Below are 22,317 nucleotides of genomic sequence, written 5' to 3'. Positions count from 1 at the left end.
TAAAATCAATTGTGTGTTGCTTAAGAAGATTTTGTTACTGTTGTTTATTGGGATCATAGTTAAATATTGATCTAGAGAGAACTGACATCATTCTGATACCGAATCTTTCCACTCATGCAAATAGTGCATCCAAGAATCTTTCCATAAGTTTAGTTCATCTTTTGCTTTTTTTCATTTTCCAGCTGCAGTAGGAAATAATGATAGTGGTGGGTTACATCCTTGTCTGATTCTTTATTCTTCTTGCCAACTATTCCAAGACTTACATACAACACCCAGTGTTCATTACAACTGTCCTCCTTAATACCAATCACCCATGTACCCCACCCCCCATCCACCTCCCCCATCAACTCTCAGTTTGTTCTCTGTAGTTAAGAGCCTCTTGTTGTTTCCCTCTCAAAAAGCTTTTGCACACTATTTTTAGAGCACTGAATCATATTTTTTAAAGAGACTCAGTTGGAAAGAACCTCTTTCCAACAGAAAGATTGGTTAACAACAGAAGAGTTAAGGAGATCATAGTTCAGTGGAATATCACAAAGAGTTGTTACATGGAAAACTGTATGGTATAATATTTGTAAAAACACTATATAAAAATTGCATCTATAGTGCTATTACAACCATCTGAAAAAGATCTGCAAATTGGCAATAGAAAAGGAAGTTAGACATTAATAGTGGTTGTCACTAGGTAGCAAGATTAAAAGTAGTCAGTTTTCCTAATTTTTCTTTCTTTTCCAAATTATAGTGAGCTCAGTACATATGTTAAAATGTTTTAATAATTTGTGACCCAATTCAATGACTAAAAATGGAGTTGGAAGTAAGCCCCTGTGGGCATAGCTTAACATTAATCTGTACTTGAACTACTTCAAAGGAGACAGATGAGCTGGAAACCAAGAGCAACCTCAGGAGGTCATAGCTGTACCTATTGGGTTCTTAGAGCCGCGTTGTCAAATAGAACGTAATGTGAGTCTTGTGACTTCCAATTTTTTGGTATACACATTTAAAATAAAAAGAAACAGGTGGAATTCATTTTAATTATATATTTATTTTACTTAACCCAAATAAAACAAAAATATTATTTCAGCATCTAATTAACATTAAAAATATCATTTTACATTCTCTTTTTCTACTAAATCTTAGATATCAGATGTGGATTTTATATTTACAGCACATCTTAATTTAGATTAGCCACATTTCATGTGCTTAATAGTCATATATAAATGATGGCTTCCATATTGATCAGTGCAGATCTACACACTCTGCTCTGATTTGTAGATATCCATAAAACACAGGTACTGGAAAAGGGTAGTGTGTGTGTGTAGACACAAGGCCAAACAAAAGGTGTCTAAAGTGTGACAAAACTCATGGAGGAAAAACCATTAAAGTAAAAATCACCTTAATTAAGATGATTTATGTGGCTTCCCAATGGTCCCCCCCACCCCCACCTCCACCCCCCACTACCTTTCATTGAGAAAAACCTCCCAACCTGGACATAAACATTAGGCACCTTGCTGCCTAAAGAGAAAAATCCAGTCTTCCCTGCCATGGGTGGCAGGCTAACTAACACCAGCAACCTTTAATCTGGTTATGTGAATTCCTCTGGCGGCACTGCCTGCAGCAACTTCTACAGCAATGCTGTCCAATACAGAGGACATTAGCTACGTGCGGCTATTGAAGTTAAATGTGATTAAAAATTCAGATCTTCAACGGCACTAGTCACATTTCAAATGCTCTGTATGTTGGCCAGGCTATACCGATTGGGGTAGATGTAGGGGAATCAACTCTCAATTCTTAACTCCAGCAAGTGCTTTTCCCTAAACCTGTGCTGCGTTCAGAAGGGCCTGGGGCCCTGCTCCTTCCTATGGTCTCCCTTCTTTAACAGAACACACCTCGCACTGGCCCAGACTCACTCTGAGTTGTGCCTTCTTGCATGGAGCCAAAGCAGATCAAGAACCCATTGCTACAAGGAAGCACCTTCTATTCCTTCCATTTACCTTGCACCTACATCTATAAAGAATAAAAACTGGACACAGAATTGATGCTGAATACCGGCTCACTACAGCGATAAGTGAAATTCACCCAAGTACTTTGCATAACTTGAACTGTTTTCAAAGATTGATCTTATATTAAAAGTTTGCTTCCAAAACATTTTATCTTTAGTCTAAGAACTGATCATTGAAATTTAGCAATACATATAATTTTGCTAATAATCCAGAAAACAATTAGCACTTGAGTGAGAAAAATACGTAAACTTCTGATTCCGTTATGAAGATGAATGCTAGAGAAAACAATACAATTTAAAGCATTTAACTTTTTTACATTAGGCTAACAGTGAGACTGAAAATATTTCAGGTGAGAATAAAAATCTCATGAGGGACATAAAATATAGGTTCAAGGAAAAATCTGAAATGATGTAAATTTTCCGTTAAAAGCGAATGATATTAAATTGTGGGTTCAGAGTCCATTGTATTCGTCTAAAATAAGAGGTTTTGTTTTTTTAAATGTCAGCACAGTGTGCCAAAAATTTTTCTTTGCAATTACGTAAACCTAAGATGAAAAATATGCAGATGTTACTTTAAAAAAAATATATATCTCTTTCAAAAGTCCTTCCAGGCCGGGGTTCCAGCCCGGTCCTGGGGCGCTTCCGCCGCGCCCAGCGTTCCCACAGCCCAGGCGCTTCGCAGGACGCTCTTCCGGGCCGCCGCGTCCGCCCCCGGCCTACCTCTCGGAGTGGGCGGACGGAGCCCACCGACTCGACGCTCAGCTCCGCCTCCTCCCGGGGGCGGCCCCGCGCCTCACTCTGTAAAGTGTTCCGTGTTCAGGTAGAGTCGTTAGGTGTTTATTCTACCTAGCCCCTCATTTGCCTTACTGTCATCCCCACCCTGGAATATGAAGTCCTCAAAACCTGGAAGCGTCTCCTCCTGTCTTCCGGCTGCAGCCCCAAACGGGCTACAAAGCAGTACAGAAACTAGCTTCGCCCCGCGCCCACGCCCTCCGAACGCACCACGGGTCACGTGCCCGAACGGAGAAATATCATCGAGTCCGTCCTCCAGCCTCCCAGAGAGGACTCGGAAGTGCCCTAGAGCCACCGCGGGCCCTTCCGGCCGGGCCGTCCGCGCTTTTGTCCCGCCGGCGGCCGGGCTCCCGCGGAGCCGCCACACAGCTAGTACGTGAGTTCGCGGCTGCCCGCGCTTCCGCCCCGGGCCCTCGCCTGCCACGCCCTTCCCTTAGTGGCCAAGTCTTGGCTACCCCTTGGGTCTTGGGCGGGATATGGAGGGAAGCGTTCCCCCTTCCTATACACACCTCAGGAGGCACGTTCCGGGGGGAGTGGAGCGGAGGGAAGACCTCAGGCCAGCCGAGGGGTGTGGGGCGTGCCCCTGGAACAGGCTGGTCTCTCTCTGGGCCCCAACTCCGGCCGTCCGAGCGGCCAGGGCCGGGTTGGGGTTGCCCAGCGTCCGGAGAAAGACTGGGGCCTGGCTCTTGTCTTTCTGTACTATTCGCTGCTTTCTCGGGCCGGAGGGGAGTCCTGGACATGAGCCCGTTAAAATAATTCCCCTGGTGTGACTCCCCCTTGCAGTTAAGTTTGGCCCTAGGACGTGAGAGTGATTACGAGCGTTAGAGGGACCCCTAGGGGTGAGCTGCTTCAGTACTCCCCTCCCCCCCTTCTTCCCTTGGTTGGGAAGTTGAGAGGTTTCAGCCACAGGTGCAGATCCAGCCCCGGGGAGGAGCTTCCAGATACTTGCTCTGGGGAAGCTCACCCGTGTACCGACTGGGGTACGACCAGAGGAGGCGGCTTGCCGTGGACTCTGAAAGTTGAGGAGTTGACTAGGTAGCGGGAATATGGAAGAGGCTTCTAGACTCAGGGACGACCGGGTTGTGAAAGATGAACGGGAAGTGCCAGGGCTGGGTGTGCTGCTCTAAAAACGTTTAGACCTGGTGGCCACTAGGTTGTTTTCTATTTGAAAGCCCGAGGGTTTTGTTTTGTTAATAATTTTCTAAATATGTTTAGTAATATATTTAATACTCCTATGGTTTAGATGTTTAATATAAGCATTTATCAGTGACAAGGTTTGCTCCCTCTCAGTCATCTTCTCATGCCCAAACTCCTAGACAGTTACATTTGTTAGAGTGTAACCATCCAGTTTGTTTATGCAAATACTGGGCAAATGTGAATGTAGTTAGTTCCCCTTTTTTCACAGAGGTGATAGGGTCTGCTCCAAAGTTCTGTTCCCTTGCTTTTTTCCTTCTACTGTATTTTAGGCATCATCAGAATACAAAGAGCTTTGAAAACAACAACAAAACAGCACTGTGGTAACAGATTGACTATTGTTTGAGTGTTTTTAATATTCCATATTTTTTTAGATCTGTTTGGAGCCATTTGGGTTTTCAATTTTTTGTTACTTCAATGATGCGCTCAATGAGGTTCTACTAGGACATACTTTAGCAAGGGTTTTTAAAGAAGAAATCAGTCAAAATAATTTTTGTTTTACATTAACTCAGCCAGTTACTGGTAAATTGTTAAACATGCCAAATCATTATTATAACAGTTCGTGTAGAGTGCTTAAAGAACAAATAAGACCAAGTAGGTTTTCTCTCCTGATCTTGTGTTTATGATGCTTATTAGCTTTATGCTAGCCTAATAATCTAATTCTGTTAATGACTCCCTTCCAGCCAGTCTCTGCCCATTTAGCTTCAGAAAATCTCTCAGTCTCCCTTTCAGAATCTCCTCTGCTTACCTTTTTCCTCAGGATGACTAGAAATCTCTTCACCACTACCAGGTATGAGAATGTTCTATTTTTTACTTTAAGGAAAAATCACCTTTCATCATTATTTCTACTTTTAAGTAATAGAACCAACTCGTGTTAACCATTTACAATGCTGATATTCATAAACTAAATGCAATAATAACTAAAGCACACATATTCTCTCTATTCATCTGTATTCCTTGATTCCATCTTTCATCTGTCTCATTCTCCAATTTCCTAGGTATTCTTTCTTCTGAATTGGTAAGAATTCTGTGCTCACATGTCTTGTTTTTTTGGTCATTTCCAAGCCAAATATATAAAAAGAACTTAAGGTACAGAATCCTGATGTGACACTTGATGGCAAATAGACTTGTGGAATGTTTGGTAATCTGGAAATCTAGAGTAGCTGCTGATGCATTGCTCATTACAGCCTGTTAATAGGCAGGACTTTTTGGCCAGAGTAAGCCACGATTCTTTTGTGAGTTGTCCAGTATCTTTAAGAAGGGGCGTCTGACTCTTTTGTGCAGGGACAGCAAGAATTAAGGGCAGGTTCTTATTATGTGCAGAGGCTTTTTTGGGCATTGATAGAACATGAATGACAAGTACCAAGGAGTTCAGAGGTGGTAGGATGTGTAATTTGGAAGGAGCAGATGGCATTCTAAAGCTAGCACTTTTGACTGATGTTACCAGACTGTTGGGTCATGCTTCCTGCTGACAACTAGAGAGGAGTTAGAGAGGAATTTAAATTCCATTTAGTTAACGTACAGTGTAATATTAGTTTCAGGTATACAATTTAGTGATTCAGCACTCCATACATCACCCTGTGCTCATCATGACAGGTGCACTCTTTAAGCCCCGTCATCCCTCCATTGCCCCCATCCCTCATCCCTCTCCCTTCTGGTAACCACCAGTTTGTTTTCTTTAATTAAGAGTCTGTTTCTTGAACTTTTCTTTTCTTTCATCTCCCCCTCTCTCTCTTTCTCTCTCTCTGCTCCTTTGCCCATTTATTTTGTTTCTTAAATTCCACATAGGAATGAAATCATATGATATTTATCTTTCTCTGACTGACTTATTTCACTTAGTGTAATACTCTCTAGCTCCATCCATGTCATTGCAAATGGCAAGATTTCATTCTTTTTTATGGCTGAGTAGTATTCCATTTTATATGTATACCACATTTTCTTTATCCATTCATCAGTGGACAGACACTTGGGCTGTTTCCATAATTTGGCTATTGTAGATAATGCTGCTGTAAACATGGGGGTGTATGTATCCCTTTGAATTAGTATTTTTGTATTCTTTGGGTAAATACCTAGTACTGCAATTGCTGGATCATAGGGCAGTTCTATTTGTAACTTTTTGAGGAACCTCAGTACTATTTTCCATAGTGGCTGCACTAGTTTGCATTCCCACCAACAGTACAAAAGTGATCCCCTTACTCTGCATCCTCCCCAACACCTGTTGTTTCCTGAGTTGTTAATTTTAGCCATTCTAGATGATGAGTGATATTGAGCATCCTTTCATGTGTCTGTTGGTCATCTGTGTGTCTTTGGGAAAATGTCTATGCCTGTCTTCTGCACATTTTTTAATTTGATTATTCATGTTTTGGATGTTAAGTTTCTGTATATGTTTTGGATACTAACTCTTTATCCATACATAGGTAATTTGCAAATACTTTCTTCCATTCTGTAGGTTGCCATTTAGTTTTGTTGATTGTTTCCTTTGCTGTGCAGAAGCTTTTTATCTTGATGAATTCCCAATAGTTTATTTTTGCTTTTGTTTTTCTTGCCTCAGGAGACATATCTGAAAATAAGTTGCTATGGCCAATGTCAAAGAAGTTACTACTTGTGTTCTTCCTTAGGATTTTTATGGTTTCCTGTCTCACATTTAGGCCTTTCAAATCCATTTGAATTTATTTTTGTGTATGGTGTAAGAAAGTGGTCTACTTTCACACGTTGCTGTCCAGTTTTCTAACACCATTTTTCGAAAAGATTGTCTTTTCCCCCTTTGGATATTCTTTCCTGCTTTGGCAAAGATTAATTGACCGTATAATTGTGCGTTCATTTCTGGGTTTTATATTCTGTTCTACTGATCTGTGTGTCTGTTTTTGTGCCAGCACCATAACTGTTCTGTTCCCTGGAGCTTTTTAATATTCCTTGAAGTCCAGAATTGTGCTGCCTCCAGCTTTGCTTTTCTTTTTCAAAGTTATTTTGGCTATTCAGGGTCTTTTGTAGTTCCATACAAATTTTGGGTTTGTTTGTTCTAGCTCTGTGTAAAATGCTATATTTTGATAGGGCACATGAGTCTTCTTGATTGGCTTTAGTAACCTCCTCCCAGACTTCAGGACTCGGTTCTCTCTAATTCATTTGCCCACTGAAACTAGTATGAGTGATCTTTTTTCTTTTAATTTTTTATTATGAAAAAATTTAAACATACAGGAAAGTAAAATAGTACAATGAATTTCATACACCCATAGATCAGCTTCAATAATTATTTTAATTCTGCTACATTTGTTTCACCTTTCCCTTTGTATTTTTCCTTTATTAAAGTTTTTTAAAGGAAACTTCAGACATAAGGCCATTACATTCTAACATACTTTCAGTCTACAAACAAAAATGACACTTCTAACAGCCACAGTGCCATTATCATACCATCCTAAATTCTGATTCCTTGGTATTATCTAACAAAGGTTGGCAAACTGCTCGGTGCTGCATTCTTGTAGGTGATGTGTCCTCAGGATGTCACTTCAGGAAGCACATAATGTCAATCTGCCCCCATTGGTGATATTAATTTACCACAGTTGGCCAAGACATTGTCTAATTTCTCTACTGTATAATTACTATTTTTCCCTTTCAGTCTGGGGTGAATATTTTAAGATTGTGCATATGTACTGCACCTTCTCAAAATTTCCCCTAGATTTAGAATCAGTGATAATTCTGCCCTGATCCAGTCTTTGCTCTGATAGTTGCAGAATACTAATTTATTTTCAACTCTACTGTTTTCTCCACGTATACTAACTGGCCCTGGCATTCTCCTGTAAGTAAGCAGCTTCTCTTTCTCCCCTGTTTATGTATGGACTCATGAAATCCCATTTTCAATGGTGTGAAGTTCATTACTGTACATAATTATTATGGAGCCTAAAATGTGTGGCCAGGCTGGCTTGTGGTCTTATGACATGTCCTGTCATTTTTAAGCATCTCCTTACTTGTTGGCATAACAAGATGCCCCAGCTCACCTTGTGTGTATCCTGCCCTAGCCTAGAATCTGCCATTTCTCTGAGGAGCTATAGTTCCTTTTAGTAGGTAATGGTCGCAGAGACTTAAGAACAGGGTGCTGGATGTGCTTATTACCACTAAGATATTTTTTGCTTCTTGGCTTTTCAGCAGAGAGCTAGGGAATATGTGTGCATACCTGTGAATACACAGACATGTGCACACACACATATATATGTTTAGAAATCATGAATTCACACTGATCTCTGATTCATCCCTACAGGTTCTTTCTTGTCTTCCCCTATTCCATATTTTTAGGTCTCCTCTTCCTCCAGGAGAGCCTTGGCTTGCAACTAAATCAACATATTTACTCAATCCCCCACCACATCTAAAATTGTTTCAAAATTACTTTGCCAACAGGGCACCTTGGGTGGCTCAGTCAATTAAGCTTCTGACTTCAGTGCAGATCATGTTTGTGAGTTCGAGCCCTGCATTGGGCTCTCTGCTGTCAGCACAGAGCATGCTTTGGATCCTCTGTCCCCCTTTCTCTCTGCCCCTCCCGTGCTTGTGCTCTCTCTCAAAAATAAACATTAAAAAATTATAATAATTTAAAAAAATTACTTTGCCCATATCTTTGCAGAAAACAAACCTGCTTAAAAAGTGTTCAGTTGACAATAAATTTCATATATTAAAAAAAAAAAAAAAATGTTCAGTTGTTTTCAGTGCTTCCCCACCACCCCCTCCTTCCCAAGACTGGAAAGTAGATAGTCACATATTATGTAATAATTGTGTGCCTAAGTTACATGGGTTAGTTGTTTGTTTCTTTTTGTTCCCTTCCTCAGGTTACAGTTTGTTTTTGTTCCCTTCCTGTGGTTATAGTATTCATGTCAAACACAAATGAGTTCATTTGTTTCCGTTTGCTTTCTGGTTTAGCTGCTTTTCCTTTTTGTAATTCTCACTGATTTAATTTTGTTCTTTGAATATGCAGCGTATTATCATGCTTCCATAAGTAAAAACTGTGCAAAAAGCTGTTCTTAGAGTGTCTGTCTTCCCTATCATTTTGCACTGTCCTCCTCACTCCTCCATTTACAGGTAATGGGGCTTTACTGATTTCTGGCTTCTCATGACTATGAAGATAAGCAGATATATGCTCATTTTCTTATTTTTCTTCCTTATATATAAAATGTAGCATGTATGCTTTTTTCCTCTTTACATCCTGAAAATAGCTCCCTCTCAATCAATTTATAGAGATGTTCCTAATTTTTTTTAGTACTCCATTGCAATTATGTGCCATAGTTTATTTAATAGATCTTCTATGCTTGGACGTTTAGGTAGTTTTCCAAATTCTGAAGTTACAAATAATGCTACCATGAATAGCTTTGTGCACATATGCTTTTTTGTATTGTTGGAAGTGGATCTTCAGTATAAATTCCTAAATGGGATTTCTGGATTGAAGTGTAAATGCACACAGTTGTGTTAGATATTGGCAAATGCCCCTCAACAGGGCTTATGCCAATTTGCATTCCCATTAACATATGAGAGTGCCTGTTTCCGCAGCAGCCTCACCAACAGAGTGTATTGTCAAGCTTTTAATACAACAGATGAGAAATGATATCTTAGTGTAGTTCTCATTTGCATTTCTCTTATGAGTGACATTGAAAACATGTTTGCAGGACATTTTAATATTTCTTTTTGTGAATTGTTCATTCTTGCAAATTTTTCTCTTGAACATTTTTCTGTAGGAATTTTAGTCTATATTTTTCAACTTTTGAAAATTTTTTGTATGAGAGATATTAGCCCCTCTATATGATGCACATGGTAAATATTTTCTTTCATTTTTGCCATTTCTTAATTTTGCTTATAGCATTTTTGACATGTAATTTGTATTTATACAAATTTATCAATCTTCTCTTATTGCATATGAGTCATAGTTTGAAAACTTTTTCTGTAATCAGATTATAGAAACATTCACTCATGTTTCCTTCTAGTATTTGTATGGCATCACATTTTTATAATTAGAGATCTGCTGCACTTGGAGTTTATTCTTGAGTATGGTGTAAAGAATGAATCTGATTTTATCTTTTTCCAATGGTTTTATAGTTGTTCCAACACTATTCTAAATACCATCTTTGCCTCAATAATTTGATCTGACATCTTTATCATATGCTTGATTTCTGTGTGTAATTAGGACTGTTTTTGGACTTTCTATTCTATTCCATTTGGCCATACACCAGTACCATGCTGCTTTATTTATAGAGGCTTTTTGGTATAGTTTAATACCTAATATGGCTAGTCCCCCCCTTATAGCCCTTCCTTTTTTGTTTTTCTCTATCAAGTTTTGTGTGTTTATTTATTTTTTTAACTTTAAGTAGGCTCCGAGCCCAATGTGGGGCTTGAACTCATGACCCCAAGACCAAGAATTGCATGCTCTACCAGCCAGGTGCCCCTTTTATATTTATTTTAGAGGATTTGGCTTTATGGCTATAGGAACTTGAACATCTTTCTTTCCTGAGGGCTGAAGATGAATAGAGGTGGATGGGCCAAGGCCAAAGGGAATGATGGAGCATGGTCCCTGATAAAAGATGTGCTGCAGCTGATGATTATGGGATTCCACTGCCTGTCCTCACATTTCAGCAACATGAACTACTCTGCCCAAAGTAGTAGAGACAAGTAGAGTACTTTCAAGAGGAACAAAGAAGCCCTGCTTGAGCTCTAAAATCTGTTCTAGGAAGGAATTTACCTTTCCTGAGTCCTGTGCTTTATACCCAGGTTCCAACTCCAATCAAATAACCCGACCTCAGTAAGTAGTAATAATTATGCATATAGCACTCACCAAGTAGTTGGCATTGTTCACAACACTTTATATATGTTATCTCACTTAATATTCATGTCAGCCCCATTGCCCTCATTTTACAGATGAGGAAACTGGCACAAAGAGGGTAAATCACTTTCTTGAGATCATGCGGTTAAGTATTTGAATCCAGGTAGTAGTATTTCCTTTGCTTGGTGGTTTGCATTTTAGCTTCTAATCTTTGATATGCTCTGACTGCTGTTAGTCTGTTCATAAAGTAAAAATGATGCATCTTTGCCTGGCAGGCTGGATGGAGCATGCTCTTCCATGTAGAATTCCTCCCTGACTACCCACTTTCCAGGGTCAGGTTTTCCTTGGAGGGAAAGTCCAACAGGCCAAACCAACTCCACAAAGCTGTAGTTTGCTTTCTTATGTCTCTCATGACTGTCTTCATGTTTTCATTACCGTCTCCCCAGTACCTCCACCTAGGTGCTAATTTCTTCTCTTTTTTTTAGCTTTATCTGTTTAGTTCTGCTGATTATGTCTTCTTACCTTTTGTCTTATTAATCTTTCTGTTTCCTCTTATTCAGAGATTTGTTCTACCCTCTGTTTTTTCATGACTAGGTGATGATCGTCTGTGGTCCTGTGCATCATTTCAACCCATTTCATTTGCCCTCCTACTAAACTGTCATGCACGAATAGAAAAACTCTTTGTTCCATTGAAAATCCAAGGCTCTAACATTTTAACATCAGCTCCACAGGGGTAGAAATCTTGGCATGTCCCTTTTTGTTCCCTGCAGTTAAAAATGGTACCTATCACACAGCATGCAGTCAGTAAATATTTGTTAAGTGAATGAGTGAATTTGGATGTAATTTTTCCAGTGTCTTCTAAACAAAGTGAACAGGTATCATTTTCGTTTTCTTGATTTAGTGTCACATTTGAAGACGAGGGGCACTGAGAATGAGGAATCAACTGAAAAGTATGGAAATGATGGAAATGCAGAATCTGTGTGGCCAAAAGTGGAAGGTTTTCACAAGGATCATATACAGGAATCTAAGGTTGGTGAAACTTGTGATTGGAATAGCAAGGTAGAAAGTCGATTGGAAAATCCGGAGGGAAAAAGGAGGATGGAAGACAAAAGTGGCACCAGGGAAAAGATTGGCAAAGCCAAGAACACAGCAAATATAAAGATGGAACAGGAAGATGAGGCATCTGAGAAAAGCTTGTATCCAAGCTCAAAACATATTACACACCAGACTGTCCCTATAGAACAGATAAGCAGTGAACAAGACAAATGTGTGGAGAACCTTAATGGAAACTCTCATCCTGGTCTACAGCAGAAAACCAGTGCTGCTAAGAAATCACACAGATGTGAGGAGTGTGGGAAATCGTTCAAATACAATTCACGCCTTGTTCAACATAAAATTATGCATACTGGGGAAAAACGCTATGAGTGTGATGACTGTGGAGGGGCTTTCCGGAGTAGCTCAAGCCTTCGAGTCCACAAACGGATCCATACTGGGGAGAAACCGTACAAGTGTGAGGAATGTGGGAAAGCCTACATGTCATACTCCAGCCTTATAAACCATAAAAGCACCCACTCTGGGGAGAAGAACTGTAAATGTGATGAGTGTGGGAAATCCTTCAATTACAGCTCTGTGTTGGACCAGCATAAGAGGATCCACACAGGGGAGAAGCCCTATGAATGTGGTGAGTGTGGGAAGGCTTTCAGGAACAGCTCTGGTCTCAGAGTCCACAAAAGGATCCACACAGGGGAGAAGCCCTACGAATGTGACATCTGTGGGAAAACTTTCAGTAATAGCTCCGGCCTTAGGGTCCACAAAAGGATACACACAGGCGAGAAACCTTATGAATGCGATGAGTGTGGGAAGGCCTTCATTACTTGCAGAACACTTCTAAACCATAAAAGCATCCACTTTGGAGATAAACCTTATAAATGTGATGAGTGTGAGAAATCATTTAATTATAGCTCTCTCCTCATTCAGCATAAAGTCATCCACACTGGAGAGAAACCTTATGAATGTGATGAATGCGGGAAGGCCTTCAGGAACAGCTCAGGCCTTATAGTGCACAAAAGGATCCACACGGGAGAGAAACCTTACAAGTGTGAGGTCTGTGGCAAAGCGTTCAGCTATAGCTCAGGCCTCGCAGTTCATAAAAGCATTCACCCTGGGAAGAAAGCTCATGAATGTAAGGATTGTGGAAAATCCTTCAGCTATAACTCACTTCTCCTTCAGCATAAAACCATTCACACTGGAGAGAGACCTTATGTTTGTGACTTGTGTGGGAAAACATTTAGGAACAATTCAGGCCTCAAAGTCCATAGGAGGCTCCATACTGGGGAAAAACCATATAAGTGTGATGTTTGTGGGAAAGCCTATATCTCACGCTCTAGCCTTAAAAACCACAAAGGAATCCATCTTGGGGAGAAGCCCTATAAATGTAGTTACTGTGAGAAGTCTTTCAATTACAGCTCTGCCCTTGAACAACATAAAAGGATTCATACAAGGGAAAAACCTTTTGGATGTGATGAGTGTGGAAAAGCCTTCAGAAATAATTCAGGCCTTAAAGTACATAAACGGATCCACACTGGGGAGAGACCTTACAAATGTGAAGAATGTGGGAAAGCCTACATCTCACTCTCAAGCCTTATAAATCATAAAAGTGTACACCCTGGGGAAAAGCCCTATAAGTGTGATGAGTGTGAAAAAGCTTTCATCACATACCGAACCCTTATAAACCACAAAAAAATCCATCTTGGGGAGAAGCCCTACAAATGTGATGTATGTGAGAAATCTTTTAATTACACTTCACTCCTTTCTCAACACAAAAGGGTCCACACTAGAGAGAAACCTTATGAATGTGACAGGTGTGAGAAGGTCTTCAGAAACAACTCAAGCCTTAAAGTGCATAAAAGAATCCACACGGGGGAGAAGCCCTATGAATGTGATGTGTGTGGAAAAGCCTACATCTCACACTCAAGCCTTATTAACCATAAAAGTACCCACCCTGGCAAGACTCCCTACACATGTGATGAATGTGGAAAAGCTTTTTTCTCAAGCAGAACTCTATTAAGCCATAAAAGAGTCCATCTTGGGGAGAAACCCTTCAAATGTGTTGACTGTGGGAAGTCTTTCAATTACAGTTCACTCCTTTCTCAACACAAGAGGATTCACACAGGGGAAAAACCTTATATATGCGATAGGTGTGGAAAGGCATTCAGGAACAGCTCAGGCCTGACAGTGCATAAAAGGATTCATACGGGCGAGAAACCCTATGAATGTGATGAGTGTGGGAAGGCATACATCTCACACTCAAGTCTTATTAACCATAAAAGTGTCCACCGTGGGCAGCAGCCCTATAATTGTGAGTGTGGGAAATCCTTCAATTACAGATCAGTTCTTGACCAACACAAAAGGATCCACACTGGAAAGAAGCCATACCGATGTAATGAGTGTGGGAAGGCTTTTAATATCAGATCAAATCTCACCAAGCATAAAAGAACCCATACTGGAGAGGAATCTTTAAATGTGATAAATGTGGGAAGTCACAGTGACACATCACAGAAGAGAACTCATGAGGGAGGGAATGCTCTGGAAGGGACCAAGATGAGCATATCTGTAGGAGGCAGAGCTTACCAAGTCTCAACTCAAATGGAAGAAAAACCTTATGAATGTATGAATATCATATGAATATGAGGTATTTGTTCATGGCTTATAATTTACATAGTATAAATGAAACTGAGTACTCTTCAGTATGATCTTCAGTCATAGCCAGCAAGGAAGCCTGCAATGTCAAGGTAGTTGAGCCTTTATGGAACACAAAATAGTTGATACTGGGGATAAAACCTATCAAAGTGACAGAGTATTTGAAAAACCTTCAAAGTAAGCAGACATTTCTGGACGTAAAGCACATGGATAAGGAAAGGACTTCACTTAGAAGTCATATAGTCACCATCAGAAAGTTCATATTTGGTTAAATTGTATGAATAGAAATGGGGGAAATTCAGCTATAGCTTTGAATCCCAATTATACATTGGTCAGTGGAAAAAATACAAGAATGGCCTCCAACAGGCAAATTCAGGGAGAGATAGGCTTCAGGGAATATATATTTAAGAAGAGTGATCGCGAAGTATAAGCTTGATATAACTGAATAATTTGTGAGGGGTGATGACATTTTGAAACAAAATTGGGTTTTGTTGTAGGAAGAGTGGAAAATGTAGACATCAATCTAACAGGAAATAGAGTCATTAAAAATGCAAGCTGATTGGATTATACTGTTGTAATGTGATACATCAGTTGAATGGACAAAACTTTTTAAAAATTTCAAATGAGCCCCCTCAATGAATGATGAAGTGTGAGGAGTGAAAACCTCACACATTGTGCTACAAATGAAAGGTTCTACCATAGAGAGAAATTCAGCACATTACATAACTAATGGAACAGGTCTTCATGAATTTGCACCTGCACAAAAATCATTGACTCAGGGATTCCTATGTAGGAATGCTGAGAAGGTCATTGTATTGCAAGAGCTAAAAAGCTGAGTAGCTGTTGATAATAGAGGGATCAGAGGAAATTCATGCTTAATAATCCTGTTAAATGTTTGATTGTTTTGGAATGTGTTATTGTAAAGATTTCATGCACTACATGTGTGTTGTCTGTTGTAAAATGTTATGAATACTATGTTCAGGGCTCACTCTTTCTTGGCCATGAAGAGCCAGATGGTTGTGGTGAGGTAAGATGGAACTCCAATAAAGAAATTCCTCAAAAGTAAACAGACTGTGACTGACTTCAGATGGAGCAGTATGGCAGAGAAAGCCATTTGTCATATCTTTGTGGGGTAAGTCAGACCAGATCCAATGCAGGGAGGGCAGCAGGAGACTTATACCACGGGTCTAGTAGCTCAGGTTTCACAAGAAATTAGGTGCCGTCTTCACCAGGAGAAGTGCAAAATGGATTGATCCTCATACTGGGGCTGGATCATAGCTCCTAAGAATGGGCAGGCTGTGGGACTGATCTGTCACCACACAGAAATAGTTATCTTGGGAAAAGATAGAAATTAACAAAATATTATTTATATTAACCAGGTAACTCAAAGGGTAAAAGGAGAGTCTTTTGAAAGTTAAGTACGCTGTTGAAGAATACTCCAGGTGGGGCCTGTCTATAGAGGCTGAATTCTAGTCCTGTCTCTCTGGCCCCAGAATCCACTCTCTTTACAAAAGCACAATCTCTAGCTAGTTTCCTGGCTTTCTAGGATTTGTCTCTAGCCCTGCTCTACCTTCACATATTTTTCCATGCTTCACTCTAAGAGTACAGTTCTTTCATTTTGTCTCCAGGCCTCCACCAGTAAGTTTTGATGGAAGGAGGGGGGATGGGTCTAGGAAAAGGAAGGAAAGACCATTTCCGCCACTCAACTCCACTTTGGAATGTCACAACCACACATGTTCTCAGTCCTTCTCTACATGGAACACTGGCAATTTATCCAGCAAATGCTCATTGAATATCTGCCAGTTATAATCCCCTGTCCTAGGAACTAGGCAGCAGCAGTAAATAAAGGTAAGGGAGAAAGTCCACAAGCAAAAATCACACTAATGGATGCTGAACTAAACTGCATTGCTCAGAGGAAGGTGACCGCCACCAATGGGCAAAAAGGAGGTGGTGGTGATATTTGGGTGGGACAACTGAATTGGGTTTATAAAGAGGGAGGAATGGGATGGGGTGCCTGGATGGCTCAGTTGGGTAAGCATTTGATTCTTGATTTTGGCTCAGGTCATGATCTCATGGTTCGTAAGTTTGAGCCTCACGTGGGGCTCTGCACTAATAGTGTGGAGCCTGCTTGGAATTCTCTGTCTCCCTCTTTCTCTGCCCCTCCCCCCCCAAAAAAAATATTTACCAAAAAAAGAGAGGGAGGAGTGATTAAAATCATCAGAAAAGCTCACACATCCTCCAAAGTGGCTGGTGGCTCCAGGGTTGGTACATAGTGGGAGGAAAGGGAGGCCATAGAATATCAATTCCAAGGAGTCACCAGGTATCCATCTTTCACTCCCCTGAGGCCACCAGTGGCTTGAGCCCCTGACCCCCACAGACACCCACCTATTTGAGCTCCACTTGGACCTAATGTACCACCTACTATTGGGAGAGAAGTGCAATAAGGGAGAGGATGGTTACCATTCAAATGGGGATTCTGAGTGCCCCAGCCCACTAAGCACTGGGATACGCTCCTACTGAGGCCTGCACTGACTGACCCACAGGAAATGGGCTTCAGGGCCTCCTGGCCTAGGCCTTCATTCCATCTACGGCCAGATAACATGCTGCTCAAGCTCATCTCAGATGAGGAGGGGTCTTTTGAGTTTCCAGTTGTCCCAGGTGGACTTTGTGTTGCAACTGTGCCAGTTCAGTCTCATTTCAGGACTTGAGTTCATTCAGGGAACACCATCCCCCACCTCTTTCCAAAGAAAATACCTGATGTGCAAGAAGGAAATTAAACTTGCCAACATAGAGGTATATCAAAAGACTCATTTTTAAGTCAGTGTCTAATTCAAAGGGCTAAAGATAGAATTGAAATGTTGGACAATAGTAGGTAAAGCTGGAAGATATGCCTAAAAGTGGCCTAAAGTGCTTATATTATTTCTGAGGAGGTCAAGATTCTTTTTAACTCTGGATTTAAAGTTAACTGTGTGGTAAAATGTCATGGGCAAACACTAGAAGGATAGAAATAAAGTTTATAAATCTAAAGATCTGGACTGGAAAACCTCAAAGTCTGTAAGAGAAAAACTAACACTGAAAAGGCAGGGTAGTACCTTCTGGCAAAGGTAGGCTATATTGTCTGGGTCAATTTCATACCAAAAACAGTGAAAAAGTGCATTTTTAAAAGTTTACTTAGAGTGTACATGCAGGTGTAAGTGGGGGAGGTGTAGAGAGAGAATCACAAGGTGGCTTTGCACCCAGTGTGGCAACCCACATGGGGCTCAGTCTCGCTAACCGTGAGATCATGACCTGAGCTGAAATCAAGACAGTCACTTGACTGGCCGAGCCACCCAGGTGCCCCCCAAAAGTGCATTTTTTAAAATGTAGGTGGCATGCTCTCCCCTTCCCCTGAAGAAAGCATTGAGGATAAAAAGTGTAGTTTCAACAGATGGTGATTTAAAAATGAGATCTTGTCATCAGTGAAGGGAACACCAAAGCAACTTATGTCCTAAACTGTTTGCAAACGCAGCACAGCTGGATCCTGCTTACCTGGTCACACAGAGTGAGTGAGACAAGGTCAGGCCCAGACTTACCCATGGTGGTGAATCTTAGAACTTTCTGAAGGTAATTTGGGTTCCCAATGTGCTACATCCTCAAGATAAACCCATCTCTTGGACTTCCAGCCTCTACAACAGTGAGAAATAGACAAATTTTAACTCAATTCTTCTTTCTACTGAGTGTTCCCATTTAGCCCTGGGAGTTCTTCTCAGGTTGTGGATAGTATCAGTTATGCTCAGGAAGGAGTTCGTGTGAATCCCTTGTAGAGAGACTACAAAGTGTAGTGACCAAAACATGATCTTTCAACCATGAAGCCCAGATGCAAATAAGGATTCTTTCACTTACTCCCAGATGACTTTAGGCAAGTAATTAAGTCTTCTGTTTTATGTTATGTGTCCTCAGCTATCTCTTATTGGAATGATAATAGCAGCAACCTCCTAGATTGTAATGAGGCTTGGAGAAGTAGTGTTATTAGAGCCCTCAGAAGTGTGCCTGGAATGAGAAGCTTTAGCATAAAGGTGTGTGAAGAAAGTCTCGCCATGTGGTGGCCCCTGGTCCCAGGACTCCAGCAACAGGATGCTCAGGTAGTGGAAGGCAGCCCATCTGAAAGCCAAGAAAATCTCCCTAGGACCAGCCCACACACAGATGCAACCTAAGATGAGATTCCAGAAAAATGATTGGATTTGGTTAGTCAGCAGTATCTTGCTTCTAAGCAAGCAATCCATTGTTTCTAAGCAAGCATGCTTTGCTTTTTCAAGCTGGAAAAGGGGTCAGCAGAAGAAGCCTCCAGCTCTACTCCAGTGACTAAGAGTGTTGGGTAGGACAAAGGCTGCTTCACACTTGCTTCTCCAGCTTAGGCAGCCTGTCCACTCATCTATATGCATTTTGCTCCCCCCCACCTCCCTGTGTTTTCCTAGAAATAGATGGACTAGAGATTAATGCAGAAAGGGTTGGTGGGAGCCAAGCCTCTACCATCGTAACCATGGATGTTTGGGGGTGAGTGTCCCTTAAGATCTCAAAGGCTAAGAGGAGGTCCTGGAGTTGACAGGGCAAAGCCCTGGAGGAGAGCAGGAGAAATTCCTCTGGTCTTGGGTGCAAACCTTAGGGCCAGTATTCCAGTGAACGCAACAATTATAATTTATTTTTTTTCCTGTCTATAATTTTCCCATCTGTAAAATGAGGGGAAAGACCCAACTCATAAGGTTGCTTTAAGGATTCATGAAAAAGCATTTTGCGGGGCGCCTGGGTGGCGCAGTCGGTTAAGCGTCCGACTTCAGCCAGGTCACGATCTCGCGGTCCGTGAGTTCGAGCCCTGCGTCAGGCTCTGGGCTGATGGCTCAAAGCCTGAAGCCTGTTTCCGATTCTGTCTCCCTCTCTCTCTGCCCCTCCCCCGTTCATGCTCTGTCTCTGTCCCAAAAATAAATAAACATTGAAAAAAAATTAAAAAAAAAAAAGAAAAAGCATTTTGCATTTTGCAAATCTCTATAGAAACATTATTGTTAAATTGACTAATGATCTGTTTTTTAAATTCTGTCTTTTTTTTTTTAAGTTAAAGGAAGGAGATAACAAAAACAAGAGCAAAAATTAATGAAACTGAGAACAACACAATAGAAAGGATCAAAAGTCAAGGTTAGTATTTTGGAAAGAATGCTAAAATTGACAAATCTCTGATGTAATAAAGAAGAAAGAACAGAAAGCACAAAGTCACAACAGATGCCATAGATTATTTAGAAACGTGCTTTAAAAACTTTAGATGTACAAGGACTTCCTAGTTATAGTTTATGATTGCATTATGGTCAGAAAACAGACTGTATGATTGTTGTCCTTTGAAATTTGTTGAGATTTGCTTATGGCCCAGCACATGTTTGATCTCAGTGAGGTTTCCACTGGCACTCGAAAAGAATGTGTTCTGGAGATGCTGGGTGCACTGATCTAGATAAAGCCATTTGATCAAGTTTGTAATGTATTGTTCAGATCTTCTCAGCTCTTAATGGATTTTTATCTGCTTGTTCTATCAATTAATGAAGCAATTGTTGAGTTATCCATTTCTACTTATAGTTCTATGAATTTTACTTTATATATTTGAGGCCATGTTACCAGATGCATGCAAATATGGAATTGTCGGGGCACCTAGGTGGTTCAGTTGGTTAACCGTCTGACTTCAGCTCAGGTCATGATCTCACAGTTTGTGGGTTCAAGCCCCAGGTCCATCTCTGCACTGACAGCTCAGAGCCTGGAGCCTGCTTCAGAGTCTAGGTCTCCCTCTCTGTCTAGGTCTCTTTCTCTCAAAAATAAAAATAAAACATTAAAACAATTTAAAAATATATAGAATTGTCATATCTTCCTGGTGAATTGAAATTTTATGAAGTAAGCCTCTATCTGTAGTAATGCCTTTTGCTTAAAGATCGCGTTAGAATTCTGTTAGGATTCTACTACAATTAGCCTATTATTCAGGCTTTCCTTCTATTGGTTTGGAAGTTATACACTTTTTCTCTTCTTTTAATGTCCAAGGAATTAGAAGATCCATTCTTGATTTACAAAAACCTAATTCTAATTGGAATTTTATCTTCATACTAGACAATGAAAGGATCTTAGAATACTGTAACCTCATTTATGTCTCATGTTATATGCTATTGTTTTTGTGAATTTAATTATGTATATATAAAGTATACAGATATGTGTTGAAATACATTATTATTGTTCTCTATACCAAATAGTTATTGAGACTTATCCACATATTTACTATTTTTTTCTCTGCCTCTTCAACTTCCCATGTGGGGTTATTTTCCTTCTGTCTCAAAAAATATACTGTATGACATTCTGTCCTGTTAATGGTAACTAACACCTTCCAATTTTTGTTTGCCTAAACATAGCTTTATTCCACTTTCATTCTTAAAAGATATTTTTTTCTAGGAATATAATTCTAAGTTGAGTGTCATATCCTTTTGTCACATTGGAGACATCAAGCCACCAATTTCTGACTGTCACACTGGCTGGTGAGCAGTCAGCTGCTCATCCTCCTGTTTAATGCATTGTTAAATTTTTTTCTGTGTCTTTGATTTATTCCAGTTTTACTATGTTATGTTTGGATGTGGATTTTTCCCCTAGTAATGCTGCTTCAGATTCTTTGGGCTTTTAAATTTGTGGATTTGTATCTTCAGTTTTGGTAAATTCTCAACTGTTTGTGTGCCCAAATGTTATCTCTAATCCCTTCGCTTTCTGTTTCCTTCTGTGACTCCAATAAATGCATGTTAGACCTTATCACCATATCTCCTATGTCTATTAACCTGCCATTTCCATCCCTCTGTCCCCGACTCCCTGCCCAGGCTTCATTCTAGATATAACTTATATTTTAGTTCACTAAGTCTCTCGTTAGCTGTGTAATCTGCCATTAAATAGATAGTCTGTTTTTCAGTTTGAGATTTTCCATTTGTTTTCTTTTTTATAGTATGCCAAGTTCTCAAATTTGTCTTTACTTTCCTTGAACATTATTTAATTTATTAATTTTTAAATATTTATTTATCTTTGAGAGAGGGAGGGAGGGAGAGGGAGGGATAGAGAGAGAGAGAGGGAGGGAGAGAGAAAGAGTGTGTGAGGGAGGGGCAGAGAGAGAAGGAGACAGAGGATCCAAAGGAGGCACTGCACTGACAGCAGTGAACCCAATGTGGGGTTCAAATCCATGAATCATGAGATCATGACCCAAGCTGAAGACAGATGCTTAGCTGACTGGGCCATCTAGGCACCCCTCCTTGAACATTATTTTAAAAGCTGTATCTGATGACATTTGGCAGTGGCTTTCTCTGATGCTGATCTCTGAGTGTGTCACAGATTCCCTGCGTTGGATTCCCTCTGTCCAAATACTTAGAGTGGTTTCTGTTTTCCTACTTGGAGCCTGACTGATACACTGCTGTCTGCCAGTCTCTCAACCCTGGGCCTTACAACTTCCTACACAATTGTTTTTCACAGCCTACAGCTCTTCTTTATATTGTATTAACTTTCAGCAAAAGGGAACTTGGTTCAGGAGCCGGGATTCTAAAGTAAATACAAATTGGAAAAAAAGAATCCCTTCTCCAAGACTCCTAGCCTTAGTAAATAATTTTTTTTTAATGTTTATTTATTTTTGAGAGAGAGAGAAAGACAGACAGAGCACAAGCAGAGGAGGGGCAGAGAGAGAGGGAGACACGGAATCTGAAGCAGGCTCCAGGCTCCGAGCTGTCAGCACAGAGCCCAATGCGGGGCTCGAATTCACAAACTGTGAGATCATAACCTGAGCCTAAGTTGGACACTTAACTGACTGAGCAACCCAGGC

The 22,317-nt window shown here is 40.5% G+C and overlaps 1 protein-coding gene across 4 annotated transcripts; it reads left to right on the top strand.

Moving 5' to 3' along the window:
- Positions 1-1,024: 1,024 nt before the first annotated feature.
- ZFP62 (ZFP62 zinc finger protein) lies at positions 1,025-15,538 on the top strand. Of its 4 annotated transcripts, XM_043584860.1 has the most exons (4): positions 3,146-3,160; positions 4,743-4,772; positions 10,465-10,751; positions 11,674-15,538. In XM_043584860.1, coding segments are annotated over exons 3-4 (2,784 nt in total). In that variant the 5' UTR covers positions 3,146-3,160; positions 4,743-4,772; positions 10,465-10,750; the 3' UTR covers positions 14,457-15,538. The 4 variants fall into 4 exon arrangements, with proteins under 4 accessions (XP_043440778.1, XP_043440804.1, XP_043440795.1 ...); XM_043584869.1 differs by lacking the exon at positions 10,465-10,751 and having other exon boundaries at positions 3,084-3,160; XM_043584843.1 differs by lacking the exons at positions 4,743-4,772; positions 10,465-10,751 and having other exon boundaries at positions 1,025-3,160.
- The last annotated feature ends 6,779 nt before the right edge of the window (positions 15,539-22,317 follow it).

This window comes from Prionailurus bengalensis, chromosome A1, assembly GCF_016509475.1.
Source record: "Prionailurus bengalensis isolate Pbe53 chromosome A1, Fcat_Pben_1.1_paternal_pri, whole genome shotgun sequence".
Taxonomy (NCBI): Eukaryota; Metazoa; Chordata; class Mammalia; order Carnivora; family Felidae; genus Prionailurus; species Prionailurus bengalensis.
This window is presented reverse-complemented; position numbering and strand designations above follow the sequence as displayed.

What these genes read in the sequence shown, in the direction of transcription:
- ZFP62 (XM_043584843.1), top strand. Translation starts at nt 2,884, where the DNA reads ATGAAGTCCTCAAAACCTGGAAGCGTCTCCTCCTGTCTTCCGGCTGCA. An exon ending in GCGGAGCCGCCACACAGCTA is followed by an intron (nt 3,161 to 11,673) that starts GTACGTGAGTTC and finishes TTCTTGATTTAG; the next exon opens with TGTCACATTTGAAGACGAGG.